Source organism: Drosophila nasuta, chromosome 3 (genome assembly GCF_023558535.2).
Source record: "Drosophila nasuta strain 15112-1781.00 chromosome 3, ASM2355853v1, whole genome shotgun sequence".
Lineage (NCBI taxonomy): Eukaryota > Metazoa > Arthropoda > Insecta > Diptera > Drosophilidae > Drosophila > Drosophila nasuta.
In genome coordinates, this window is record NC_083457.1 from 20,832,048 (window position 1) to 20,857,462 (window position 25,415).

Here is a 25,415-nt window from a genome sequence, read left to right on the forward strand (position 1 = left end):
TTGTAATTATTTTTTTATAAACCGCGTGGAATACCTTTAACAATTTTATTCAATGGTAGCAGGGCTACCAAAAGTTGTTATTCCGATAACTAAATGAAATAAAATCAGCGATAGGCGATAGTTGCATTTATAATCGATCTTATTTTCTACATTGTATATTACGCTAAACGAATAAAGTTGCAATTAAAATGAATTTCCGAATTATCCAAAGCAAAGCGACTTATTTAAATGCAACTAGCCTGTTGCGGAAACGTAAGTATTTACCATTATTTTGTGTTGCAAAAACAATGAATAGGAAATCGAGCAAAACATACAAGAACCGAATTTGACAAGTTGGAAACTGAGCGACCAAAGTCCAACATCTTGAACTTAACTTATGGACCTGCGACCAAATACATAATATGATTATGGGTATATTTAGATCTATGACGTACACTTGCTGGAGTAATCACAACTGTCTAAGGCGTTTGATAACCGAATTGCAATTACTATTTAACCCTTAATAGAGCACCGTCAATTGGCCACCCAAGTTGCCGCTCAACCCAAACGAAATGCCAACAGTCAAAATATAGTGTTGGTGGAAGGCGTCCGTACGCCTTTCCTGACATCTGGCACCGCCTATTCTAACCTAATGCCCCATGAATTGGCCAGACACTCATTACTGTAAGTCTGAAATGCTTCCACGTCGCCACAATTGCTTACCAATTAATGTATCTGAAATATTTAGATCGCTGTTGCAAAAGAGTCGCCTGGACAAGGAGCTCATCGATTATATAGTCTATGGCAGTGTCATACAGGAAGTCAAGACCTCTAATATTGCGCGCGAAGCTGCTCTTTCAGCTGGATTCAGCGATAAGACTCCCGCACATACTGTTACCATGGCTTGCATCAGTTCCAATGCGGTAAAAAAAAAAGAAAACACTGCGGTAATCTGTGGACTTTGGATATAGTTTCATTGAATTTATTTAACAGGCAATTACCACTGGCATGGGCTTGATTGCCACCAATACTTATGATGTGATTGTCGCTGGTGGCGTTGAGTTCATGTCCGATGTTCCAATTCGTCACTCGCGTAAGATGCGGTCGCTTATGCTGAAGGCGAACAAGGCAAAGACCGTCGGACAACGTTTGTCTTTACTGTCCACCTTTAGACCTGGTTTCCTGGCACCAGAAGTAAATGCAAAATAATTGTAGAAATTTGAAAGTGTTCTTAATATGCATTATGTTTTGCTTTGCAGTTGCCTGCTGTGGCAGAGTTTTCATCGGGAGAGACAATGGGCCACTCTGCTGATCGCTTGGCGTCCGCTTTCAATGTTTCGCGTAGCGAGCAGGATGACTACGCGCTGAGATCTCACACATTGGCCAAACAAGCGCAGGAAAAGGGTTACTTTACGGATCTGGTGCCATTCAAGGGTTAGTATGAAGAACTGTTTTACAATACCATCTCATTATCGTAAACATTTTTGTATTACAGTGCAGGGCGTCGATAAAGTGGTGGACAAGGACAACGGCATTCGTGTCTCTACGCCTGAAAGCTTAGCAAAGCTCAAGCCTGCTTTTGTCAAACCCTATGGCACAATTACAGCAGCCAACGCCTCATTTCTGGTATTTACTATAATTGAACTATACTATCGACAACGATTAACTGGTTGTCTTTCTAGTCTGACGGCGCATCCGCCTGTCTGGTCATGACCGAGCAGAAGGCGAAGGAACTGGGGCTGAAACCCAAGGCATTCTTACGTGATTTTCTTTATGTATCTCAAGATCCAGTCAACCAACTGCTTTTGGGTCCAGCCTATGGAATTCCAAAATTGTTGAAAAAAGTTGGACTGGGTCTAAAGGACATTGACACTTGGGAGATTCATGAAGCTTTTGCCGGTCAAATTGTTGCAAATTTGAAAGCTTTAGACTCGGAGTGGTTCTGCAAAACATATTTGGGCTTAAACGAAAAATTCGGGTCGCCGGATCTATCCAAGTGGAACAATTGGGGCGGTTCGCTGTCTATTGGTCATCCATTTGCTGCCACTGGCGTGCGTCTTTGCATGCACACCGCAAACCGTCTGGTTCGTGAAGATGGCAAATTTGGAGTGGTGGCAGCTTGTGCTGCTGGTGGCCAAGGTGTTGCCATGCTCATTGAACGTTATCCTGGCGCAAATGCCGACTGAAAATACCCCCTGCTACTTTATAATAAGCAATTAAATTAAATAAAAACAATTTAATACATTTTACACTAAACTTTTTGGAATCTATACAATCGTTGCTTCCAGGCTTGACCCATTTTATGTTTGAATTCCAAACAACGTTGTCTTTTGATTTTAACGATTGATAACTTGCAGCTACATAAATATAATATTACAAATATACATCATTTTCTATTTGTCAATGTACAAACTACTAGTAATCATATGTACTATCTATTCAACGCATTCTTTTTCAATCTGTCTCATAAAGCTGTTTATGTCTCAACTTCGTTTGCAGCACATCGTTTTCGTTGTAAGAAATGTGCACAGGTGGAATAAGAGCACATGCCACCATTCTACCCTCCGCATTTAAGAAATTAAATGTTGCGCAAGCCTAAAATTGGATATGTAAATACATATATTAAATATGATTGAAAATTGGTTACTTCAAGAGCATTTTTACCTGTTCTGTGCGAAGAACTTCCACATTTATTTTGTATTTCTTCATAAATTCTATCACTCGCTTGGACAGACTCGCTGTGGGAGCTTGATCTCCAATGCCAATGACCAGTATATCAATCTTCGGCTCTAACGTCGGAAAGAGACTAAGACTTTGTTCGTTGATGTCTTCAAAGGAGTTGACATTCCAAGAAAGTACCGATCTGCAATATAACGGATATTCTTAACTACACTGCTTGACATATTTAATGATAGAATAATGTTGATCCCCTCACCTTGGGAAAACTGAAATGGGTCCAATCAATACCATATCGTTGTTGAGTCGAAATCCATATTGACTGTAGCCGGTAACCATAAGGCCATTATTGGTTTCGGTGTTAAAAATGGAAACCCGCGTTTTACCATCGTGGTCATATGCTTTACTGAATCGTGTTGCTGTCACGGAGAACGCCTGTCGACTAATTAACGATTGTGAGAACAGCGGTAGCCGTGCTGTTCTCAAAGCTGCGGTTTTTATAGTTTGTATAATCATTTTGCAATCAAAAATAATGTTCTTACAAAAAGTTGTTGTGTAAAAATCAGAGATGTAAGAATCATTTTATTTGCAATCGATAAGTTTCTAACATTAAATATCGATTTTAAAAAATGAAGAATATTACCTATGGAAGATTGGTATTTTTTAAATCGATGTTTGCCATTTAAAAAAAATGTTAAAGTTATCGATACATTAATAGTGACATCGATATTTCCGCACCTCTTCATACCAAACCTGTTGCCAATTTCAATTCGCCGCGTTTTCTCTTCTATTTTCCTTAAGGCCAGGCTTGAAGCCAAATTATCTCTGGGTGTGCACAAATTGTAAGCAAACATATAAAAAATAATCAACTGTTTATCTGCCAAGAGAAAATACGAAAAAATTGCATACATTCTAACCTACTGGAAAGTGTAACGGAATTCAATAATTAGGCGCCTTAAGCTGTAAGTTGTGAAAACGTCGCAATCGGTCGTCTTTTGGGCTAGCGATCATTTATTGTAAATTCTGATGTGGCCACATACATATGTAGCTGTTATAAGCAGCAGAAAATATTTGCGATTATGAAAATATGCTAAAAATGTTGTGAATGTGCATAGATGGACAAACAAATTGTTAATTATTATAGATAACTTCGGAAAATTGTGTTGAAATTAAAGCTTTACATACCCAGATGTAATTTTCACTATGCAATCCACAATGATCATTCCCAACTATTCGTGAGGAAGGCGTATGTATGTGTGTGTGTGCGTGTAACTGTGTAATACACAGTGTGTACGTCGTGTACATAGTTGTGTATTATATGTACTACATATGTACATATGAACTTTTTTTTTGTGATTGTTACTTCGCATCGTACATTCAAAATAATATAATTCATAAATATAAATAAATATATGAATTGTTAAAATTTGTAATGTAAAAATTTTTAAATGAAAATTTTTCTTATAAATAAAGCTTACAAAATGATAAATTTCACAATAAATTCTACTTTTTACATGCAGAAAATGCAGTATGGATCGCAATTTGAAACAGGAAGCCTTGCCGAATGCCATTTCCGGGGTAAGTCTAATTAACTTCATTTTTAAGGGAGTCAATAAATATCGGTCCCTTTTATCGTTGACAGCATGAAGCCAGAAACTGGACGGCATTGCATGATGCCGCCGCTGTTGGCGATGATCGCTGTGTTCAAGTACTACTCACGAGCAATGCTGATCGTCTGGCCAAGGAATCCGGCCAGGGCAACACACCGTTGCATGAGGCAGCGAGCCGCGGGTTTAGTCGCTGCGTTAAACTGATCTGCATGCCGCCGTCGACGTCGGCGTCAACGTCTAAAACACAGCATAAGGATAAAAGCAGGCTGAAGGCGAGGGTGGCAAATACAATTGAGGCACTACATAATGCTACACTGAGTATTATCAACAATGAAGGGCTCTCAGCGCTGCACTTGGCGGCACAGAATGGTCATAACCAAAGTTCCAGAGAACTTTTGATGGCTGGCGCCGATCCCGATGTGCAAAACAAGGTAAGCTGTAAAGCTTTAGTTGTATATAATCATGTATACAATATAAATTTTATTGTTTGTAGTATGGCGATACAGCGCTGCATACGGCGTGTCGTTATGGTCATGCGGGAGTTACGCGGATATTGCTCTCGGCGCTCTGTGATCCCAACAAGACGAACCTCAACGGGGACACGGCTTTGCACATCACCTGCGCTATGGGCAGACGCAAGTTGACTCGTATCCTGCTCGAGGCAGATGCTCGAATGAGTGTAAAGAATGCACAGGGCGATACGCCACAGAGCATTGCAATGCGCAAGAATTATAGGGAGATTCTGGAGATCCTAAATACGCCGAAACGCATACGTAATCGCAAAGAAAAGCCAAAGGATAATGACAAAGCAACACCGGTGCAGGAGAAGGATAGAGATTGCGTAGACAAGGCAATCAATTGGTCGCCATATGGATGTCACTATTTTCCTGATCCACGCTCATTTCCATCGCCCAAGCTGGAGACGTTACCCAAAGAGCCGCTGAAGCAAGGCGAACAGTACTTTCTCGATCTGGCGGGTCACATACACAAGGGTCCAGTGAGTGTGGGCAACACCTGTTACTGTGGCCCCTTCTTCCGGCACATCGAGAACAAATTGAATTGCAATCGCAAGAGCCTGAAAAAATATGTGCACAAAACAAAGGAACGATTGGGTCACAAGGTGCAGGCGCTGGCCATCAAAACAAATGATCAAATTGAGCAGCTAACCCGCACAATGATCGAGGATCGGATGCGATGCGAGAGTAAGCGACAGTATCTAAATGAGTATCTGCGTCGGGGCGAGCCAATGCGTTCCACATTCGACAATCAGACAAAGAGTCAGCGGGTTGAGCGCACGTTGTCTCGATGCCGTAGTTTGGATCTACTCGATAGCAACTGCGATGCAAATAAACTCTGCAATTCGAAGAGCGTCGAAGCTCTTGAGAATGATAACCAAGCTGTTGTTACAGCTGTTTATCACTCCCATCATGGCAGGCAAATAGCTGAGAATAGTGACACAAATGACGATACTCAATCTAATTCGAGCACTGAAGTTCCAGGCAATAGCACTGATCCAATTGCTACATCATTACCACTGCCACAAGAGGAATTGAAAAAGTCTAAACTGAATGAACTTAAGCTAGACTTTTTAAAAGTCTCGGAGAGATTGGGTGATTTGCTGGAGAAAACTTCGCTGATCATGGAGCGAGAGAATGAAGAGGAGAATAAACTCCAACTGTGTTCGCTTTCTCCTGGCCAGAGCGATCCTTCCACCTACAGTCCTGGGAATCAATGCAATTTGATAGAGAGCAAGGACAGCGGTAACAGTCCAAACTACGATGAGTACACGCATGTGCAGCGACGTTATCCCAATTCAAGTGAAACATCGAATCCCTCACAGAACTCAAACAGCTGGGAGTTTGAAATGTCACCGTCAGAGACGCAAAAGTATTACCATTGCATTACCAGAGGCGACAACATGCTGAATACAGTGATCAAAGCTCTGCGCAAAGATGCCTCTTTTGCGGATCTGCATAAAGATGAGGTAGCACTCAATGAGAATGCGGACAGAATGTGTGGAGATAAGTTGATGTATAAGGCGCAACAGCAACACGCGACACCATCGCCATCTTCATCGCGCAGGGCTGAAGCAACTGTTTTCGATACTCAACAATCCATCTCGAACCTGTTGAAGCGTCAGGCACTCTGTTTGGATGAAAACTTCTCAGCGAACTCAACGCTATACTACACAAATCCCAATGACATTTCTCCAGGCCAGGAGACGCCAAGACAGTCGGAGGATATGCTACTAAGAAGGCAAAGCCCGAATGATGCTCCATCAAAGGTCGAAATTCGAAATAGCGAAATTAAATACCTAAGGAAACCCATTTCCGGTCAAGTTAAGGATATGGTTGCCCAGTTACAGGGTAAAATAGATTCTAGCTCGCAGTCAGCGCAAGAAATGCCTTTAAGTACATCTGCCCTGCATTCGTCAATTGTGTTTAGCTCCCGCTTGAATAACAACTTGCATTCGCATCCACATCCACTCCCACTTGGTATGCTGGCTAATGAAAACGCTGCTACTCCTTTGCACAATTCATCCACTCTATACGCCGCCCATGCGAGAAATGCACATTCCCAGTTCGATGTACCGAAAGATGCATATTTTCACGATCTTCCCAATCGTGTACGCAATCTGCAACGAGCTCAGCCCATCTACTCGGGTGACTTGACGAATTCGCGACATCTAAGAAGCTTCCCTGGTCAGCAGTTACATCACGGTTCTGGAGCGACTTTCCATGTCCATGTCCCGAGCGAATACGCAAACCAAACTGTCAGTCTGGCAAATGGAAATGAACCACAGCATTTACATTCCAATGTTCATGTGCAGAGTGAGCATTCGATGAGGGGCTATCCAATGAGCTATCGCGGTCACCTGCCACCCGATGTCCTGGGCAATGATGGATTAGCTACAGATGGCGATGAGATCGCTGCTGTTGGTCTATATAATAATGTGTCCAGTTTGGTTTGAAGTGGTTTGGTGGAAAGAAAACAAAACGATCAAATGTTTAAGAAACAATCGTGGAGTTTTTTTTGGAAGCCACCAAAAAGTTGTAAATAGTTCTCACAATGTATTTATCATCATAATTATAAATTGAATGTTGTTCATTCTTGCGGTACACTAGATATTTGCCAAATTCAAATTCTGGACGTTTTTTTTAGCCTTAGCCTTGTAATGCAGCAACATTAGCGATATTTTTGTGTTCTTAAAACTGTTTTTTAAATCGAATTTGCAAAAACATATCGAGTAAGAGACCAATTCACCAATTGGCGACATCAGTTTGGCACCATTTTGACCATTTTGTTTGTTTGTCTGAAAATCGGTCTTTTTAAGTATTTAGGTAGTTTTGTGTATATCTTCTTGCTTAGACGTAAAACTATAAATAATTACGTATATCGAATTATTATTGAATTAAAATATATTTTCTTTAAAAAATTTTAAATATAATAGTATTTTAATGTATATGTAAATATCAGAATGTCAAGTACATATTTATTTGATAACAGATCCGTTTTTTTTTTTGTTTATTACTTTTTTTTTTGGTGTTTTGATAGACATGCGGCTTTTGACATTGTAAAATTGTAAATATAAAATAATCGAAAACAAGTATTGGTTACTAACGAAATGACAATGACAATATGATCGACAAATTTTTGATATTCTTAATATTAATCTGCGTGTTGTTTGTTTTGCTGTTTAATACATTTTAGCAATTTCCTAAAGATAACTTTTTCGATGTTTACTATTTATGTTAATTTTAATTCAAATTTTTATAAATGATCCTGAAAGTGTAGAGCTTCTCCTCGAACTCGCAACACTTACACTTATCGGCACTTAATTAGTTAATCTTAGTTTTGAAATAGTCAAATTACAATAGCCAATAATTTAGTCACTTTAAATGTAGCCTATTATAAACCTATTAACATTACATATTTTTGTTGCATTCTATTGAGGGAGTTTTTCGTTTTTCTGTTATCTTATTGGCTGCAATGAAATGAGTGTCGATTATCCCGGCGTTTTTTTTTTGTTTTTATATTTTTGTTTTATACTATTTAACTTAACAATATTGTTGTTGGTCTTCAGACAGCAGGGATGAGTTGCGCTCGCTTGGGCTTTGCAAATATCTTATATCAGGTAATGTCTCAGAGGGGACTGTTGTCCGAGTCTTCGCGCTCTTGGATTGTAGTTATGCTTTGCTGCAAGGCATTCGGTGTGAGCCACTCTCTATAAGTGAAAGGATATTTTGATACTATAGAAATTAATATCATAGAATATAAAAGAGAAACTCACTTTGGTAAACATCTCTGTAAAAATGGCACACAGGAGCTAAAATGTGCGAGACGATTCACCCAGCTGGGTATCTCTTGGCCGCAAAGTATCTGATAATTAGCAAAAAAAAAATATGTTGAACTATATATGTATGTTGTTCGATTTATGTTGTTTACCTGTGTCAATGAACCCGAAAAGTGATTGCAATTGTTGTTCATAAGATGGTAACGATCTCCGCGAAACTGATTGCCCAATTCCTCAACAAGGCGACGCACCTCCTCATATGTAAAGTCGGTGCATCCAATCTGTATGCTCTGTCTGAACTGAAACTGCTCACCGAGCTCGTCGTGGTCGCGAGGAGTTATTTCGAAGACGCCAGTGAAGGGAAACGGATGACCGCCGTACGCAAATTCGGTGCCAAATGCCTCAACGCCGGAATGGAAAACGCCAAGACCGATTGAAGTTGTGTATTCATTAATCCAATACTGCGTCAAATCAGATTAGAGATTCAGAAATAAACAATTAGCATTAATCACAGATTGGTTTATTGAATGTTTAAACAGCTGCTGGCACACTTACGCACACGCACACACATTTACACATGCACTTACCATATCATATACGTTAAGAATAACTGGTTCCCTTGTCCCCATATTGGAAGGCAAGAGTTCCTCGTTACCATCTTTTGGGACACTCAGGCAGCTCGGAAACGACAGATTGCACGGCAGCCCGTTGGAGAACATTGGGTAAATGCGTTGTTGGTTTTTGCTCTTTCCTTACTAAATAAAATTATAAAATACAAATACAGATACATAATGAATACTGATTCAACTCGGACTTGAACTTCAACTGTTCTCAAAGTGCACACAGATGCAATAACAAACACATATGTATGTGCATTTACCTGCATATGTCTACACGTTACATGTGTATGTATGTACATTTATAAGAATATCTTCATCTTCATACATATACATACTTGCAGATGTATTACCAATGTGTCATACGTAAACAGCTTACCCGTATTTTTATCCACTAATATCCCATACTCCGGTTGTTCTTAACAATTGCAGCTTTTTGAATGTCGGGGTATCCGCATCTATAGTTTTATTTACTTCGGCGACAGCTTTTAAGTTTTATATACACAAAATTTTTTTGTTTATGGATTGGTTGTAGAGTTGTGTAGAGGTGGAGAAATATCGATGGCACAACAAATCGATGTTTTAAAAATCATTTGTTATCCTAACATCGATGTTTTTGCAATCCAATTTTATTTTCATATATCAGTAAATTTAGACACTAAAAATAATACTTTTAATGATATTTTACTTAACATCTCGATCTAAAATACACATTTTATCTCCGTTGAGGCAATGTAATATAAACACCCTGTTAACTCACAGCAAATCAATCAGCTTTTGTCTGCCTGTGCAGATTAGAGTTTTTTTTTCAAAATTTTCAGTTGGTCACTCTTTTCCTTGAACTCGTTCATTTCCTTTTCAATTTCGGCAAAGTCGGGTTGTGTTTATTCGAAAATCAAGATGGTCGAAGCAGTTTTGATCTGTTTTTACAGACTGCATCATAAGTTTTTGTGCAACTTTTATATGATTAGATGACCATACTGGAATCAATCTTTCAAATTAAAATGTAATTTTTCGACATCGGAAAAATAAAAAAAATGTATGTACTGCTACAATTTTTTGTCTGTTGTCAAATGATGATTGTTCTTTTTCTGAAGAGTCGGATAATAGTAACTTCGCAAGAGGTTTACTGTCATTCAATTCATGTGGAAAGAATAAGAACGGCCAACTGATAATTGACGCTTTCATAAATATTTTAGTGAATGAGGAATCTTCATTATTAATACATGTTTTTTATTTGTATATTGCAGCTATGCAACCACGTGGTCGAAATGGACCGGTATCAACATGGCGAGCTGCTAATATGGTAATGTTTCATTTCGATTTCAAGAAATTTAGTTTATGATGATAAGTTCAATCTGAACAAAGTGCTGTTGATTTTCAACTTAAAATTTAACCAAAAGGATTCTGATAAAAATCGAAGTTTAACCCTATTTGTGTTCTAATCAAATGCCGTGCAACTAACTTTATATTTATTCCACTACTAGAATTCCTAGGGAAAAAGGAAAAGTGCATTCTTTACTTAGGATTTAGGTAAGTTTCGCACTTTGTTGTTAAAATATATTTTTTTGATATAGGATGAAAGTAATTACCGTACGATTTCCGTGATTTAAAACCCCATGGCTGCAATATTTTGCAACTGATGCATTTTTCATTTAGTTAAATTAAGTTGAGATGTGTAATGTCTCCTAACCTAAGATTTCTTAATAATTTCAGGATTTTCCTTGGCCTAATGTTCAATTGAGGTTAAGCCGAAATTTAGAAGCCGATTCAATATGGTAAGTAAATAAAAATGAAAAATATTTGCATTTGAAATGATGAAAGTAATTACCGTACGATTTCTGTGATTTAAAACCCCATGGCTGCAATTATTGCAACTGAAATAATATTAAATATTCCGTACAGCTTGAAAAAGACTTCGGCTAATGTAATTTCTTTTCTTGCAGATAATTTGAAAACCTGCCCACGTGACTTATTTAGGTAAGCATCTTTGCCTATACATTTTCTTCCTTTGGTGCTGTTCTGTCTAGATGATGAATACCTTTATCAATCATAACTTTCGTTCTACTGAGTAGAAAATGCGGAGAAAAGTAACTGAAAGAAACAGAACTGCAGAACTTTGTAGTAAATGGTTGTTTTTTATCTTTCAACTAACATGAAAATTTGTATCTTTTACAGATTGTGGACATGTTGATTTTAAAAGATAAAGTAGACTTCAACGAGCGTGTTGCTTCGATATCTGGAACTAGCTTTACGTTGAAGTAAGTTCACTATTTGTGATCTCAATATTAACTTAAACATCATATTGATGATAATCTAAATCTGAAAGTTATGCTGACCAACCAAAGAAAATTAACCAAAAGGATACTGATAATTTTGCTTCGACAATTCCTATTAATTATTGCCATGAAAAGTAGTAATATATTTATATTGCAGTTTACGGATGATGGTGTGTATGGGTCCTTCTTAATCTGGATAAATAATGCAAGGCCGCAAGGTAATATGCCTGTCCTATGCCAAAAAAGATAGTTTTCGAGAATGTAAATGATGTTACCTCAGTATAGTTCATTAGAAGTAAACATGTTACAACTTTTCGAAACTGATCTCTTTGTAGAAATAAATAATATATTGATATTCCAAGATCGTATATGCTAATTTGCTATTCTAATATTTCAGATTTTGCTGCTAAATTCATGTAAAATGTCGGGCTTTGAATCAACCTTGACGGTAAGTTTATTTCGCTTTATAATTCCATATTTCGCCTCTACTCTGATGAACTATTCCTATATCAGGATCCCTCTACTGAGCAGAACCCATTAAAAACCATGCGGTCAGCTTCTCCCTGTCTGAAAAAAAATATTTTCTTCCTAAACTCTAAATATTTTGAGAAAACTAATAAATGATTATAATTTTCAGTCTGATTCCGGTAGTGCTTTCTTTAATTCGTATTGGAGAAACTGAAAGGTATGTACTCACTTAGTTGTTATATGTAGAAATGGTTTTCTGATGAACTATCCTTTAATCAGGATCCCTCTACTGAGTAGAACCCATTAAAAACCATGCGGTCAACTTTCCCCTGACTGATTTAATTGCGAATTCGATTCCTTGTCGCGGTTAGTAATATGCGTAACTAATAAGACGCTATCTTCTTACTTTGCAGCACAATATTGATGGATAGTTTCCGTTCGACAATTGAACATATGGATAAACGAGGTGAATAAACATTTATTCTTGTTTGAATTTTGAAATGATGAAATCACCCATTTTGGGATTCATTCAACTGAGACTCAAGCCATGCTGTCTTCTTCTTTCCCCAACTGACTCGTCAATTCGATAAGCAATTTCTGCATCCTTTAACTTGGCGTACTAATTATTTTATCTCATTATTTTTCAGCATTGCTGTATGATGAATTGATGTAATGTTCGAGTAACAAACTCGTTAAATAAAGAATGAAAAACCAACAAAATCAGTCATTTCTTTGGGTGCCATGAGTTTATTTCAGTTCGCCGCAAGCATAAATGATTATTTTCTGTGATGGGGTTCCAGATTTATTGCCGCAGCGTTCCATCTTGCGCACAACATCCGCTCCACTGATGACATGTCCAAAGACCACGTGCTTGTTATCCAGCCAGTCTGTTCTGTTTCGGAGAGATTATTTTTAATTAGAATACCATATATTGCTGATCTTAAGCTAGCGAGCTTACTTTGTTGTGCATATAAAAAACTGCGATCCATTTGTATTTGGACCAGAATTCGCCATGGACAGAGTGCCGAAACTGTTGTGTTTTAAGCTAAAGTTCTCATCGTCAAATTTCTTGCCGTAAATGGATTTGCCACCGGTACCATTGTTATTGGTAAAATCTCCGCCTTGGCACATCTGAAATGCAGTGTTTGTTGAGATTCAGTTATTCGACAAATGCTGCAAAGGTAAAAGACTCACGAATTCTGGAATGATACGGTGGAAGGTGCAGCCCTTGTATCCATAGCCCTGTTCATGCGTGCAGAGCTGTCGGAAGTTCTCTGCGGTCTTGGGAACAACATCTGCTCGCAGCAGCATCACAATGCGTCCGGCATCGTTGCCACCAATTCGTATGTCAAAGAACACCTGTGGATTTCGCTTCTCAGACTTTTCAATTACGGCCGGACCCGTCGATGGTGTCTCCACCTTGTCCTTGTCTGCTTCAGGCTCGCCATCGGTTGGCAATGTGGCGCCTGCATGCTTCTGTAGCCAGTCATCATCCGCCCAAACCGGCTTAAAGCTGTCTTCCTTGACACGCACAGGCTTTGCTAGATTTACGCGAATCGTGCGTCCACATAGTTCTGAGTCGTTCTTTAAAATCATTAAGATGAATATTTTGATATATACACATTTCTTTATTTTAAATTACCATATTGTCAATGGCAGAGGCGGCATCTTCATAGTTCTCGTACTCAATAAAAGCAAATCCTCGATGCTTTTGTGACTCGTAGTCGACCGGCATTTGTATATCCGCAATGTCGCCGAATGGTATAAATGCATTGTTCAACAGCCTTTCTGTTACCTCATCGGTTAAACCACCCACATATACAGTTCGCTTATCATTCGACATTTTTCATTAAACGATTAACTTCTTATTTTATAAACAAAATGCGCCAGCTGCAAACGCACGATGTATTGCCAAGATTTAAACGAGTTGGCAGCAATGTGGAATGCAGTAATGCCAACTTGAGTTCGTAATAAATTTCTGAAAGAGTGGCCACACCGTAACTTGTTTGGGCGGGTAATCTGTAATTCAAAGCGGATGTGGCAACGCTAACTAATCTGGTGGTATGCAAAGCAACAGTTGAGCAATTAATGTGTTCATTATTAATGCGTAAGTAAATAGTTAGTTCAATATATTTATGATGCAAGTCATTTGCAAGTGATTACAGTTTAATTAACTAAACCATGGTTCACACAGATTGGAGTTTAGCCCAACAAGGCCAACAAAATCGGTGATGGGTAAAAATTTCGGTTTATGTTATTTATAATGATTCTTTATTAATATTTACGACTAGCTTCTAATGTTACGTAAGATAAGATTGACTGCTACTGCATATTCCGGCTTCTGATTGCGGACACACATAGGGACTAGTCTGATTCGTATTGCTCGAAATGGGCATCAAGTAACTGACCAGCAGCAGACAATAGCTGGGCACATAGGCGTAGGTGGCATACAGTATCAGGGATATGCAACTACTGAGAAGTACGTCTGCAAATAAATAACGAAAGCAATTACATGTGTGTTGGGTGTAAGTATTTGGTATTTGGCCAGCACTTAGTCACGGCCTCTCCTGACTGTAAGTTGTATAGGGAGAGTGACCGAAATAGATAAGATACCGATGAGTGCAGAAATACTGGCAAATAGAATTTGTCTATATGTGCGCATAGATAGGTGGGTTCTATTAAGTTGGCGTTTGGTAATCGCCGGTTAATAGTTGGCCACTTAAAATATATTACCGCACTTGACTACTTACGGCAAAACACCTTCTCCCATGGCTCGCAAATGGCAATCTGTGTGTTGAGTTCATAGAGAACATAAAGCCATTTTACGTATCGCTTGAATTTCGCATATTTCTCCGACAATTTCCCATACATCGCGCACCGGGTTAAGGTACAAGTTTGGTGCACAGTCTACACGGTTTGAGGGTGCGCAGTGAACTAAACGCAACCGCAACGGCTCGACAACCTGACCAATCAGCCTAAAGAAACAAACCACAAAACTCCATAGCCCAACCACGCCACGCGTTATCATCGGCCAAATTTTGTAAATCGAGTTTAATACTCGCTTTTTCATTTTTTTTTTTTGGTAGTGCGATAAAGCGTTTTTTTTTTGCCTGGCACCAAAGGGTTGGACCCAGGGTATGATCAGGTTGTGATTATCGGAAATTGATGTTTAGATTAAATTAATACGTTTATAGCTTCCATTAGCTATCCATTTAGTAGACTTAATATGAAAAAAAATTAATAATTAGTGCTCTTACTGACCCTATAGATAATTTTACAATCATCAACTATCAAATTTAATTAGTATTTTCAGGAAAATATGTTAAAGCCGTAATATAAATATGTCTTCAATATAAATTGATGTGAATTTTAAAAGTTTACCTAACAAAATGTTTTTACAGTATAAAATAATTTGCATCAGTTTTCGTTATTATTTTCAGATTTAAGAATTCCGTCAGAGTCAAATTGCTAGCACAATTAAAATTCAATTGAATATAGAGAAATTATTATTTAAAAAAAAAAAATAGATTGGAATTGTAATTATAAATGCCATCGTTCATATATATTAATGGTGCCGGGTGATCCGAAGTCAGGAGCACAATCGGGAGCAGGGATCATTGTTATTTTTTTATTGATTAGCATTATCTATGAAGACACCCGGCTGCTTTATCAGTAAGAGCAAACGTCAGTCAGGTAGTATCTTTCGACATTGTTTTTGGACGTACATTGATTCATAGTGTTGCGATACGTAGCTGCGGTTGTATTTGTATTTGTAGTTGTAGTTGCACTTGCGTTCAGGCAACCAATGGCACTATGGACAGCAGGAAGACCCACACAGAGAGCACATCGTTAGCATAGGCCTTAACGTGCACCGCGACACAGAACTCGACCAAAGCATTGTTGTTATAGTGAATGCAAGTGGTTCGAATGCGCTCCGATATGGCAGTAAGGTTGGTATATGGAAAGTTGATGGTAAAGCCGTAGAGCTGTGACAACAAATTGTAAATAAGAAATTTAGTTTCAGACGCGGGTGTCTGTGAAGTGCATACGCACCCTAAAGTTGGGATACTCTCGCTCCAGTTCCTCACTGTACGCGGGCTCATCGTAGCGGCTGCCGGAGTAGGTGGCTAGGTTCTCCATATCTTTTAAAATCCGCTGTAGACGCGTCTGGAAGGCACTGTAAATGAGTAATGTGTTTTTGGTCGTTATCACTATCAATTTGTTTGGCGATTTATGGGGGGTCACCCACCGATTCCAAATGGTTTTGCGTGTGCTGCGCCAAGCGGCAATTTTCTTCATGATCTTGCGCTCGATTTGCTTCTGCAGCTGGCGCAGATCATAGCTCCGCTTGTAGGCATAGTCCAGACGATGGACGCCACCCTGAGGCGCTGGCTGGCGTTTGTTGAACAACGGCAACCAGCAGGCGCCATCGAGTATGTTGAAATTCGTCATGCTGACGCGTGACTCACTCTGTATGTTGAAATAGATCTGAGCGGAAACAAGCAACGAATTTCAAGATTGATACGTGTGTGATATCATATACATATGTTGGTACATATTTGGTGGTACATACGTTGTCTCGCCCCACCATACAATGGACTCGTGTCAGGGGACAGAAAACATCCTGCAGCTGGTAGCGTTTGCCTGTGGACGGTGCGAGCAGCAGCAACTCAGCGCTGTCCGGCTGTCGATAGATGACGAACGTGCATTCGCCGTAGGGGCAGGCGAAGCCGAGTAGCATCCAACACTCGAGCCCCAGGGTGAGCAGGTAGTTGCAGAGCAGCACACCCAGATCCTTGATCGAGCACCAGGTGCTGTCGAGCAGCGTCTGATTGTCCAGCCAGACGCCCTGAAAGCTGTGGCAAGCATCCAACTGGCTGCGCAACGGGCACAGCAACGAAACAAAGCGGCAAAGGATCTCCACCAGCTGATCGCTGGATGGCGCCGTCAGTGCTGGGGGCAGTGGCACCGGCTCCAGCAGACGTGTCAGACAGACGCGCTTGCCCTGCGACGTGCAGACCAATGGATCTACATAGCGTTGCTGCGGCTGTGGCAATAGCTGCTGCAATTCCAGGCGACGCTCGACCAGAAATTGCTGCAGCTCTGGAAGCTCGGCGCAGGCAAGACCGCCAGCTTGAATGGGCGTCAATTCGCAGCCGGGCTCGATGCTCAAATAGAACCAGAGGTGGACGCTCTCCTTGAACTCGGGATACTGTTCGATGGATATGTTGGTCACCGAATCGATTAGTGGTCGCTTGTAGCCCACCAGCACCTTGGGCATGCACAGCTCAATGCAGCCCTCGAACTGTAACACAAAAATAACATTTACTTGGTTGGGTTAGGTTAAACCGGTGGACTCAAGGGAGGCTGAGCATAGACCTGGGAAGGTCTGTAGCTGAACGGCTAGTGGATCCTAAAACTTCAAAGAAAGTAACCCCCCGAGAAGTGGACAAGTTGCTTTTAAGATAACTAGGGCAGCGTCGGACAGTCGCCGAGATATTCCAGTGACTCAGGACTCGTTGCACTGATCACTGTTAGTGATGAACAGCTCTGCAGCAGACAGACAAGTGACCAGAAATATGCCAAGGATTACTCTGCAATCCTCACTTGAAAGTTGCAGCACATAATTGGATACACACATCGCCTTCAGTTAGTTTAATCCGAGCTGCAACTCACCTTGCGATTGGACAAAAGTCGACTGATTGGTATGCGATATTCGCCCAGCCAATTGCACTGCACGCGCTGATAGACGTCGGCTGCCTCATCCGTGTACTGCTGCTCGATGAGCTCATCGAACAGACTGATCTTGATGTCTTCCGCCAACTCATGCGGTCCGCCGGTCAGCTGCAGCTGCAACTGCTCGTTCCAAGTGGGATTCGAGCCCTCAGCCGTGCTGCTGCGGCACAATCGCTGGCCATAGCTCAGCGTGACAAAGGGACGCACATTGGAGTACATCAAAGCTAAAAATGATGCGACATTAATGAGGAACCAATCACAAATCCATTTACCTACTCTGCGTGACAAAGAGACTGGCGCTCAGATCGCTGCTGCGACGTCTCTCCTGACGCTCCACGTTGAGTATGTGGCGACTACGCGCCGGAACTCCGGTTGCCCGCACCACATGCAGTGACACATTGAACTGGCGCGCTCCACTTAGCGTTTCCGGCTGCGATGGTGGCAACTGTGTTGGCCAGGCGGGCTCACGGATTCGTGGCGTCGTTGTCGTTACTTGGCGTGTGAAGAAGGCGCACAAGGCGCGCCAGAGGGCAGTCCAGCTAGTCGTGTGCTCCAGGACAAAGCTGTTGCCGAACAGCTGCAGGAGAGGACGCGCCCTTTGCAGAGACTTGGCACGCTGTGCACACTGGCTGGTGATGGTCTCGTACAGCAGCTGCAGATACTTGCGTCCGCGATGCTTGTGCAGATCTATCGGGTTCCAGTTGGTGCCAGGATCCAGCAGTTGTCCCGAACTATCGAGCGGTTGCTCTTCGACTACAGGAATTTCATGCTCCAGAGCGGGCACAAAGCGCAGCTGCTTGGTGTGCAGGTTCCGTTGCTGATGCCGCGAGTGCAGCAGCTGAAAGCGACGATTCGCCAGCAGTGCCTCCACGCTGCACAGCTGCAGCTGCTGTTCGGAAAATACGAGTGGCGAGTGCTGTTGCTGCTCCGCGGGTTTCCTTCGCTGACTTGGTGGTCGAGGCGTTGCCGGAGTGTTCTCAGCATTCTTTGGCCATGCTGGCAATTTGCTGGGCAGCAATGTTTGACGCAATGCTTCAGGCAGGATTTGAATGTCATCGAGTTCGCTGCCACCGGCACCATCTGTGCTTCGATAGTCGAGCTGCACGTGGAGATCTCCCGCCAGCCTGGGACGCACTCCACCCGAGGATGACTCAACCTGAAAGCTAAGTTTCTGTCGCCGCTGCTCCCCCGCCAATGATGTGCTTATCAGTGCCAACCGGCGACTATGTGACGTTACCGGCGACTTCTCGTAGAGCTGGAATTAACAAGATTACGAGCACATATGTATATTGATAACAATTATTGTATAACCGATAAGACTAACACAAATCTAACTGCAATCTCTATGGGCTTGACGGACTGCATTATCGCATGAGTTAGTATCTTTATCCGTTCTACGGCAATATCTATATATAGTATACGATATTGAATGGGGGATTTGTTTTAGTGCTTGGTAAATTAGAACAAAAAGCTGCGGTTGCGAGTGACCGACTTTGAAATATCCTCTACTTGATACAGTTGAGTCGAACTGTCTATAGAATAAGATATTTAATATTTCAATTGAAATTGCTGAATCCTGTACAAATTGGTTATATTGATTAAAGAATAAATTCCACAGTCCTTGGCTGTAAGCATGAATGAAAGAAAAAACTTCAGTAAACACAACTTAATAATATCATATCATAGATTAATATCCGCTACACATAGTGTGGGTGGATATTATGCAATGACATATAAATGTGCATATGTAACTGATAAAAGGGACATTTCCGACCTCATAAAGTGTGTTGATTAGAGTCCGAATGAACACCTCGATCTCAGAGATTATAAAATATAAATTCATTCATTCCATTCTTTTTGACAACACTTGCTAATGTTGTAAATCAAGATTGGTCAGCTTGATTTAATTTGGTTGCTATTTATCTGGAGTCTTATCTACAAAAGATTGTCCAAATTGATACACATGCATATGTACATATATACCAACAAATTGCGGCTATTGCTTAAGACCACATAATGAACTTTCTTCAGACTCAGTTTTGCGACGTCTAATTCAGTCGATAAAAGCAACATGGAGAAGAAGGTTGTGTTTGTTTTATTTGCTCTGCTCCTCGGTGGCACAGCCAAAGGTCAAAGGATACTCGATCGTTGTACCTTGGCTATTGAAATGGATCGACTAGGTGTACCGCGACAGGATTTAGCAGCCTGGGTTTTTATTGCAGACATTCTGAGTAGCTATCAAACTCACGCAATTAGTCCAACAAATGCCGATGGCACCCGAAACTATGGTTTATTTCAATTGAGTAATAAGTATTGGTGCAAATCGACGGACATTTTCTCATCAAATCACTGCAAAATCAGCTGTGATAGTCTATTGACGGACAACATTAAAGCAAATGTGGATTGTGCTGTGCTAGTGAAGAATATGGAAGGTTGGAGACCATGGCAAGCGGCTTATGACAAATTCGCATCACTAGAGCCGAAAAAGACGAGTGTTGAAGACTGCTTTGAAGTGAGAATGACCAATGACACCATAAGAGCTACTTCCAGAATGACTTTAACTGAACAAAGAGATTGCTTAAATTTTGTCGACTACAAGCCTGAGTTTGAGTTTTGATGAGTTAGCGCAAAGAAAGAAGAAATAACCCTTCGTTATCATTGTCTGATCATCTCTCAAACTGCAATTTGTTTGTATTCGCAGTATAACAAGAATAGTATGTGTAATAATATTTTTGTTCTAGACATTTTCTCACTTGTCACAGATTTTAAATAAATATTTTTTTGATTAATTCGATATATTGTTGTTGTTTAACTGTTAAAGATATTTGTGACATTGTATGCAACTCTAAATACGCGATTTAAGAGTGTTGTGTTGAAAATTTTGAAAATTCAATTTAATTGCACGATCAAATTTTCTTAACTATGTTGTGTACAAATTTTCGCATCCGGGAAAGAGAAAATTAGTCAGAAAAAAGATATTAATCCGTTTTCAATTAACTTAACAGTTTCAATACTTACCAAATACACAGTACATTAAAAGGTTATATTTTTTGCCCCCTTTGTGACAAATTACTATAAAGACGTTGTTTTTAGAGCCTTATCAGATTTTGAAATAAGTATAGTATGCACTTCAAAATGAAAATAATCAGTTCTTGGACTGTGTGACTAAGAGCAAACACGGATGTCTGGTCATTGTTATCAATAAAATTATTTTTATCAGTTATCAGGGAGCTCTGAAAGGAAATAAGTCATTTCAAATGACCATTTGTCAGCTTTGACAAATGCACTTGCATTCTCTATTTTTTATACCCACTACCCATAGAAGGGTATTATAACTTTGTGCCGGCATGAAATGTATGTAACAGGCAGAAGGAGTCTTCTCCGATCCCATGCATACATACATGTATCCTTGATCAGCGTCAACAACCGAGACGTAAATCTCAGAGATTATAAGAGATGGAGACAGTACAACAATACAAATCATTCAAGCTGCTTTCTCTGACTATCTGGTATATATTTTGTACTATATACTATACCAAATATAGCTCTCGGTACATTTTAGTATTTTTATGATGTATTCATTCTGTATATTTTAGGAATAATACTTCACTCTTTGGCTCTTATTAGAAATGGATGGTGGGTATCTCACAGTCGAGTGTGCTCGTTTTCTTACTTGTTTTACACTTTATATAGTTGTGAAATCGAAGCAGCTATCAATCGAAGCTGTTCAATCGATTTTTGCTAAATGGAGAAGGCAGTTCTTCTTTTTGTTCTGCTTCTGGTTGGCACAGTACAAAGTGATCGAACTCTCGATCGTTGTACCTTGGCCATTGAAATGGATCGACTAGGAGTACCACGAGCGGATTTAGCAGCCTGGGTGTATATTGCAAATCACGAAAGCGGCTTTCAAACTAACGTTATAAGTATACAAGTTGATGGCAGCAAAAGCTATGGTCTATTTCAATTGGGCAGCAAGATTTGGTGTGCAGAGTCAGACGACAGTGCCAGCGATAATTTCTGTAATGAGAGCTGCGATAATCTTCTGTCAGACCAGATTAAAGCCAGTGTTCGTTGTGCACTGGTCGCCAAGGGTCGAGCAGGTTGGACACCATGGCCGATTTACAGGGATTTCCAGTTGAATAGATTGACCAGTGTTGAAGACTGCTTCCAACCAGAAATCATCAATTGCATCACGAATGGGACTGTAACTAATGCCATGATAGATGCAGAACACGGAGTATACAGAGCTTTCTACGATTACAAGCCTGAGTTTGAATTTCAATAAGTGTGTGTTAAGTGTCTCAAGAGAATTTCATTTTTTTAAATGATAAATATACTTCTTCAGTGAAATCTTTACTTAAACAATTTTGATGTTTGCAACAGGGATTTTCGCTGAACAGAGCTCTCAGATAATTCTTAACAATAACGTATTTTGTAAATTTATTATAAAAATAAGAAAAATTGTTCTTTTTATATGTATAAATACATGTCTAAGATCTAATTCAAGATTAAATATTTTACCATAGTATGAGAGCCATAAACAATTGTTCAATAATTAGTGCCTGTGTCCGGTCAACAGCAAGAACGAAAAAGTCAAAAAAAATTGTCCGCCCAATGAAGGGGTTCGCTTCGAAGAAAGCGCTGAATGCTATACCGGCTATACTACACTTGTATTTGACATGTTTCGAGGATTGGAAAAAACGTTGGCATAAGTGTATTTTATCGGGAGGGGATTTCTTCGAAGGGGATGAAATTGACTTAGAAGAATAAATAAAGATTTTTCATTTTACAAACAAATTCACCTTACTTTTAGCCCATAGTAGTATGCTATGGAAAGTTTCATTGTATACATAAATGTCGGGGAATATGTGTTTTACTCAAGCAAGTCGTTCCCAATGTGTGTTTCTCGGCTACATTCTCTTATTGCATTATCGGCTCATACAGATGAGTCTTTTATTATCTCCTTTTATAATCTCAAAAAAGGTTCACATTTCTTCTTTGAGGTAAATTTGTATTAACCCTTCCACTATATTTATGCTTTCACCATACAAAATGTTATTTGACATAGAACGCCTTAAGTAAAGTAATGGTAATTAAGCAAGTTTATAGCTTAGTATACTACCAAAAGTTATCAAAGATATAGGCAAACGAGACTTACCCATATGTTGAGCAGCTGAGGCATCGATCGGTCAAGCAGAACACCGATGGTCTCATTCATGTGGACATGGAGATCCGGCTCCAGGCGATAGCTGCGTGTCTGGGCCACAAATTGCGTGTCCAGATAGATTTTCAGATAGTAGTTGCGGCTCTTTTGCGACTGCTCCTCCTTGTTGGACTGCACATTGATGGCTGACTCATCAACGACCACTTGTTGTACATGGACCAACGGCTCCTCCGGATCCTGAAAAGCGCGTTCAAATTGCACCTTCAGAGTTTCCATAATCTCGGCAAATTGTGGCTTACGCGGCGGTTTCAGGCGCTGTGTGCTTGAATGTTCCCCGCTTTGCCACAAGCGACGACGTCGGTAGTATGCCTCCCAAGTGCTCGCGATAAACTTCGGCCAGATCCGTTTCGAAGCGCTGCTTCCAAGCGGTGTAAGCAGCATCCAGATCGGGAGGTTGCACCAAGCGCAGACTCAGCTGGAAACGTGTGCATTGAAACCGCTGTCGCCGTCGCAGCTCCTTCAGCTGGGCCCATTGCGTGAGCAGTCGTTGGAGTAGCGTTCGCTGTGCTGTCGACTCGGCGTAGAAGCGAGTGCGCAGCTGGTGGACCAAACGCAGTTGGCGTTGGATGTGTGCAGCCAACTGTTCCGACGACTGTTGCTGTTCATTTGCGTTGAGCAGTCGTGCCACAATGTGACGTGCCATCTGTAACTCTTGGCTCAGTTTGCGGCAGATCTGATTGTTCACATGCTGCATGTACAAATCGTAGAGATCCTCCAGGTGCTGCGCCTGTCGATGCTCTTCCAGCACCTGGGGATGTGCACTAAAACGCAATTGCTTCAAACACAGCCAGAGGCAACGACGATTAGGTAGACCATGAAACTGCTGCACGGGTGTCGGGGCAAGGAAAATGCTTTTGAAGCGTTTGCCACAATTGCTGCGATAAAGCGTCGCATCGATTGTGAAACGACCCGTTGCCGACGCATTCTCTGTAAGCAGCGCCACGAATCTCGGAGTCAGTTTGCATTTACCGCTGCCCTTGGCCTCCTCTTGGTAGCGATTCAACATGCGAATCTGGGCACGGCTCAGTTGGGGCTCACAGTCGCGGATCTGCAGCGGTACATGCAACCACACAGAATTGGGCACATAGAGTTGACTGTTGTCATAGAAGTGCCGTTGTCGATACAACCAGGCACTGACCACCGGCGAATCGGAGAGATCTATGGCTATGAAAGTAGCTGCCAAACTCACGGCTTGTCTTGTGCCGCCGCCAGTTGCTATTGAATCCTCATCGGCACTTTTATTATGGTCCGTTTGAATTGAATTCAATTCACTGATGCCGCTGCCATGGAAGAATTCTAGCGAGCGTAACTCTAAATCAACAGCAAGCTGCTCTCCAATGTGACTTTTGCTGTTGCTGTTGCTGTGAGAGAGCAGCAATTGTACCTCTTGCTCCATTTTGCGATAGATCCGTGTTGTTTGACTTTTGCGCTTTCGTTTGCTGCGCTTTCGTTTCAACGAAGATTCGTCCCGTTCCATATCTTAGCTACTATACAATTATTCACTGACTAAAATTGTCACTGAAATTTGCCACTTTTCTCCAATGTTCGTTTGTTTTGTTTGTACTGGTTGCCATAGTAACATTGTTGTAATATGAAAATAACATTTTGTACCAATGCCTTGGAGAAACGTACCTTTTTCGATAAGCTACGGAATAATACAAGGTGTGCCGACTTCTACATAAGTGTACCGAATAATACAAATTTACAATTTTCAATCAAAATGTAGCAAACGATAAAACATTGATAATTATTATTAAAGCATTAAAAGAATAGAATATAAATAATAAAATTAAATAAAACAAAAACCATTTAGAAAGCTACAGTCGAGTGTGCTCGACTGTGAGATACCCGCTACCCATTTTGAATAAAAGCAAAATATTGCGGTATTATTTTCAAAATATACCGGGAAAAATACTAAATATATACCAAATAGTATAGTTGGTCTATCGATATATTACCATATCAAAAATATACCATAGACGGTACAATATGCCAGATTGTCGGATAAAGCAACTCAGACCCCTAGTAAGTAGGCGTTTTTGCCCATTCAAAAGTATTTTTTTAATAACTTCCAGAATTTTTACCTGATCGCAATCAAATTTGCAGAACTTATAAATACTATAGTTATTATTGTATACACCAAAATTTGCTCTAGCTCTAGCTTTAAAATTACGCTTGTTATTCGATTTTTTTGATTTGCGGCGGCGGAAGGGGGCGGGCAAAAATTTGAAACAAACTTGATCTGCGTGCAAACATAACAAATACTGTCGAAAATTATAGCTCTATCTCTTATAGTCTCTGCGATCTAGATGTTCATACGGACAGACGGACATGGCTAGATCGTTTCGGCTGATCAAGAATATATATACTTTATAGGGTCAGAGATACCTCCTTCTACCTGTTACATACATTTCCTGTCGGCACAAAGTTATAATAGCCTTCTACCATATGGGTAGCGGGTATAACAAGTAAGAAAGCTACAGTCGAGTGTCCTCGACTGTGAGATACCCGCTACCCATTTTGAATAAAAAC

At 40.5% G+C, this 25,415-nt stretch overlaps 9 protein-coding genes, 1 long non-coding RNA gene and 2 other non-coding genes across 16 annotated transcripts; 7 read left to right on the forward strand and 5 right to left on the reverse strand.

Annotated features, from left to right (window-relative positions):
• Positions 1-97: 97 nt before the first annotated feature.
• Positions 98-2,228, forward strand: LOC132788064 (trifunctional enzyme subunit beta, mitochondrial). Its single transcript, XM_060795361.1, has 7 exons — positions 98-252; positions 507-663; positions 728-902; positions 973-1,173; positions 1,239-1,413; positions 1,475-1,605; positions 1,662-2,228. The coding sequence occupies exons 1-7, from the start codon at positions 189-191 to the stop codon at positions 2,163-2,165; spliced, it is 1,407 nt and encodes a 468-aa protein (XP_060651344.1). The 5' UTR covers positions 98-188; the 3' UTR covers positions 2,166-2,228.
• On the reverse strand, positions 2,196-3,234 carry LOC132788067 (NADH dehydrogenase [ubiquinone] 1 alpha subcomplex assembly factor 3). Its single transcript, XM_060795365.1, has 3 exons — positions 2,915-3,234; positions 2,644-2,842; positions 2,196-2,574 (listed from the first exon to the last, which is right to left on the reverse strand). Exons 1-3 carry the CDS (start codon positions 3,169-3,171, stop codon positions 2,434-2,436), a joined length of 597 nt encoding a protein of 198 aa, XP_060651348.1. The 5' UTR covers positions 3,172-3,234; the 3' UTR covers positions 2,196-2,433.
• Positions 3,235-3,428: 194 nt separating this feature from the next.
• Positions 3,429-7,627, forward strand: LOC132788062 (uncharacterized). 4 transcript variants are annotated; one of them, XM_060795357.1, is made up of 4 exons: positions 3,429-3,497; positions 4,176-4,233; positions 4,298-4,696; positions 4,759-7,627. In XM_060795357.1, exons 2-4 carry the CDS (start codon positions 4,186-4,188, stop codon positions 7,234-7,236), a joined length of 2,925 nt encoding a protein of 974 aa, XP_060651340.1. In that variant the 5' UTR covers positions 3,429-3,497; positions 4,176-4,185; the 3' UTR covers positions 7,237-7,627. The 4 variants fall into 4 exon arrangements, with proteins under 4 accessions (XP_060651340.1, XP_060651341.1, XP_060651342.1 ...); XM_060795358.1 differs by having other exon boundaries at positions 3,442-3,617; XM_060795359.1 differs by lacking the exon at positions 3,429-3,497 and adding an exon at positions 3,745-3,905.
• Positions 7,628-8,250: 623 nt separating this feature from the next.
• On the reverse strand, positions 8,251-9,753 carry LOC132788066 (deubiquitinase DESI2). The gene is made up of 5 exons (XM_060795364.1): positions 9,556-9,753; positions 9,147-9,314; positions 8,712-9,020; positions 8,557-8,645; positions 8,251-8,490 (listed from the first exon to the last, which is right to left on the reverse strand). Exons 2-5 carry the CDS (start codon positions 9,276-9,278, stop codon positions 8,409-8,411), a joined length of 612 nt encoding a protein of 203 aa, XP_060651347.1. The 5' UTR covers positions 9,279-9,314; positions 9,556-9,753; the 3' UTR covers positions 8,251-8,408.
• A 257-nt stretch (positions 9,754-10,010) lies between these two features.
• Positions 10,011-12,643, forward strand: LOC132788068 (uncharacterized). 2 transcript variants are annotated; one of them, XR_009632618.1, is made up of 11 exons: positions 10,011-10,215; positions 10,427-10,482; positions 10,664-10,709; positions 10,893-10,954; positions 11,123-11,156; positions 11,355-11,437; positions 11,613-11,673; positions 11,853-11,903; positions 12,093-12,140; positions 12,337-12,389; positions 12,571-12,643. It is a non-coding gene; the product is annotated as an uncharacterized LOC132788068 (long non-coding RNA). The 2 variants fall into 2 exon arrangements; XR_009632619.1 differs by lacking the exons at positions 12,337-12,389; positions 12,571-12,643 and adding an exon at positions 12,203-12,221.
• LOC132794593 (small nucleolar RNA Me28S-Cm3227) lies at positions 10,515-10,593 on the forward strand. Its single transcript, XR_009633265.1, has one exon. It is a non-coding gene; the product is annotated as a small nucleolar RNA Me28S-Cm3227 (small nucleolar RNA).
• On the forward strand, positions 11,476-11,553 carry LOC132794595 (small nucleolar RNA Me28S-Cm3227). The gene has a single exon (XR_009633267.1). It is a non-coding gene; the product is annotated as a small nucleolar RNA Me28S-Cm3227 (small nucleolar RNA).
• A 7-nt stretch (positions 12,644-12,650) lies between the features above and the next one.
• Positions 12,651-13,851, reverse strand: LOC132788065 (peptidyl-prolyl cis-trans isomerase E). Its single transcript, XM_060795362.1, has 4 exons — positions 13,566-13,851; positions 13,118-13,507; positions 12,882-13,054; positions 12,651-12,815 (listed from the first exon to the last, which is right to left on the reverse strand). The coding sequence occupies exons 1-4, from the start codon at positions 13,764-13,766 to the stop codon at positions 12,671-12,673; spliced, it is 909 nt and encodes a 302-aa protein (XP_060651345.1). The 5' UTR covers positions 13,767-13,851; the 3' UTR covers positions 12,651-12,670.
• Positions 13,852-14,160: 309 nt separating this feature from the next.
• Positions 14,161-14,969, reverse strand: LOC132791147 (serine palmitoyltransferase small subunit B). The gene is made up of 2 exons (XM_060799960.1): positions 14,674-14,969; positions 14,161-14,408 (listed from the first exon to the last, which is right to left on the reverse strand). The coding sequence occupies exons 1-2, from the start codon at positions 14,792-14,794 to the stop codon at positions 14,224-14,226; spliced, it is 306 nt and encodes a 101-aa protein (XP_060655943.1). The 5' UTR covers positions 14,795-14,969; the 3' UTR covers positions 14,161-14,223.
• Positions 14,970-15,192: 223 nt separating this feature from the next.
• On the reverse strand, positions 15,193-24,463 carry LOC132791146 (coiled-coil and C2 domain-containing protein 2A). The gene is given in 8 exon segments (XM_060799959.1): positions 15,193-15,909; positions 15,977-16,100; positions 16,173-16,411; positions 16,497-17,228; positions 17,600-17,883; positions 17,936-18,914; positions 22,818-23,195; positions 23,197-24,463. Coding segments are annotated over 8 exon segments (4,092 nt in total). The 5' UTR covers positions 24,361-24,463; the 3' UTR covers positions 15,193-15,717.
• Positions 19,729-20,435, forward strand: LOC132790581 (lysozyme P-like). The gene has a single exon (XM_060799154.1). It carries the CDS (start codon positions 19,731-19,733, stop codon positions 20,274-20,276), a length of 546 nt encoding a protein of 181 aa, XP_060655137.1. The 5' UTR covers positions 19,729-19,730; the 3' UTR covers positions 20,277-20,435.
• Positions 21,391-22,380, forward strand: LOC132790992 (lysozyme P-like). The gene is made up of 2 exons (XM_060799762.1): positions 21,391-21,944; positions 22,005-22,380. Exon 1 carries the CDS (start codon positions 21,405-21,407, stop codon positions 21,942-21,944), a length of 540 nt encoding a protein of 179 aa, XP_060655745.1. The 5' UTR covers positions 21,391-21,404; the 3' UTR covers positions 22,005-22,380.
• Positions 24,464-25,415: the final 952 nt, after the last annotated feature.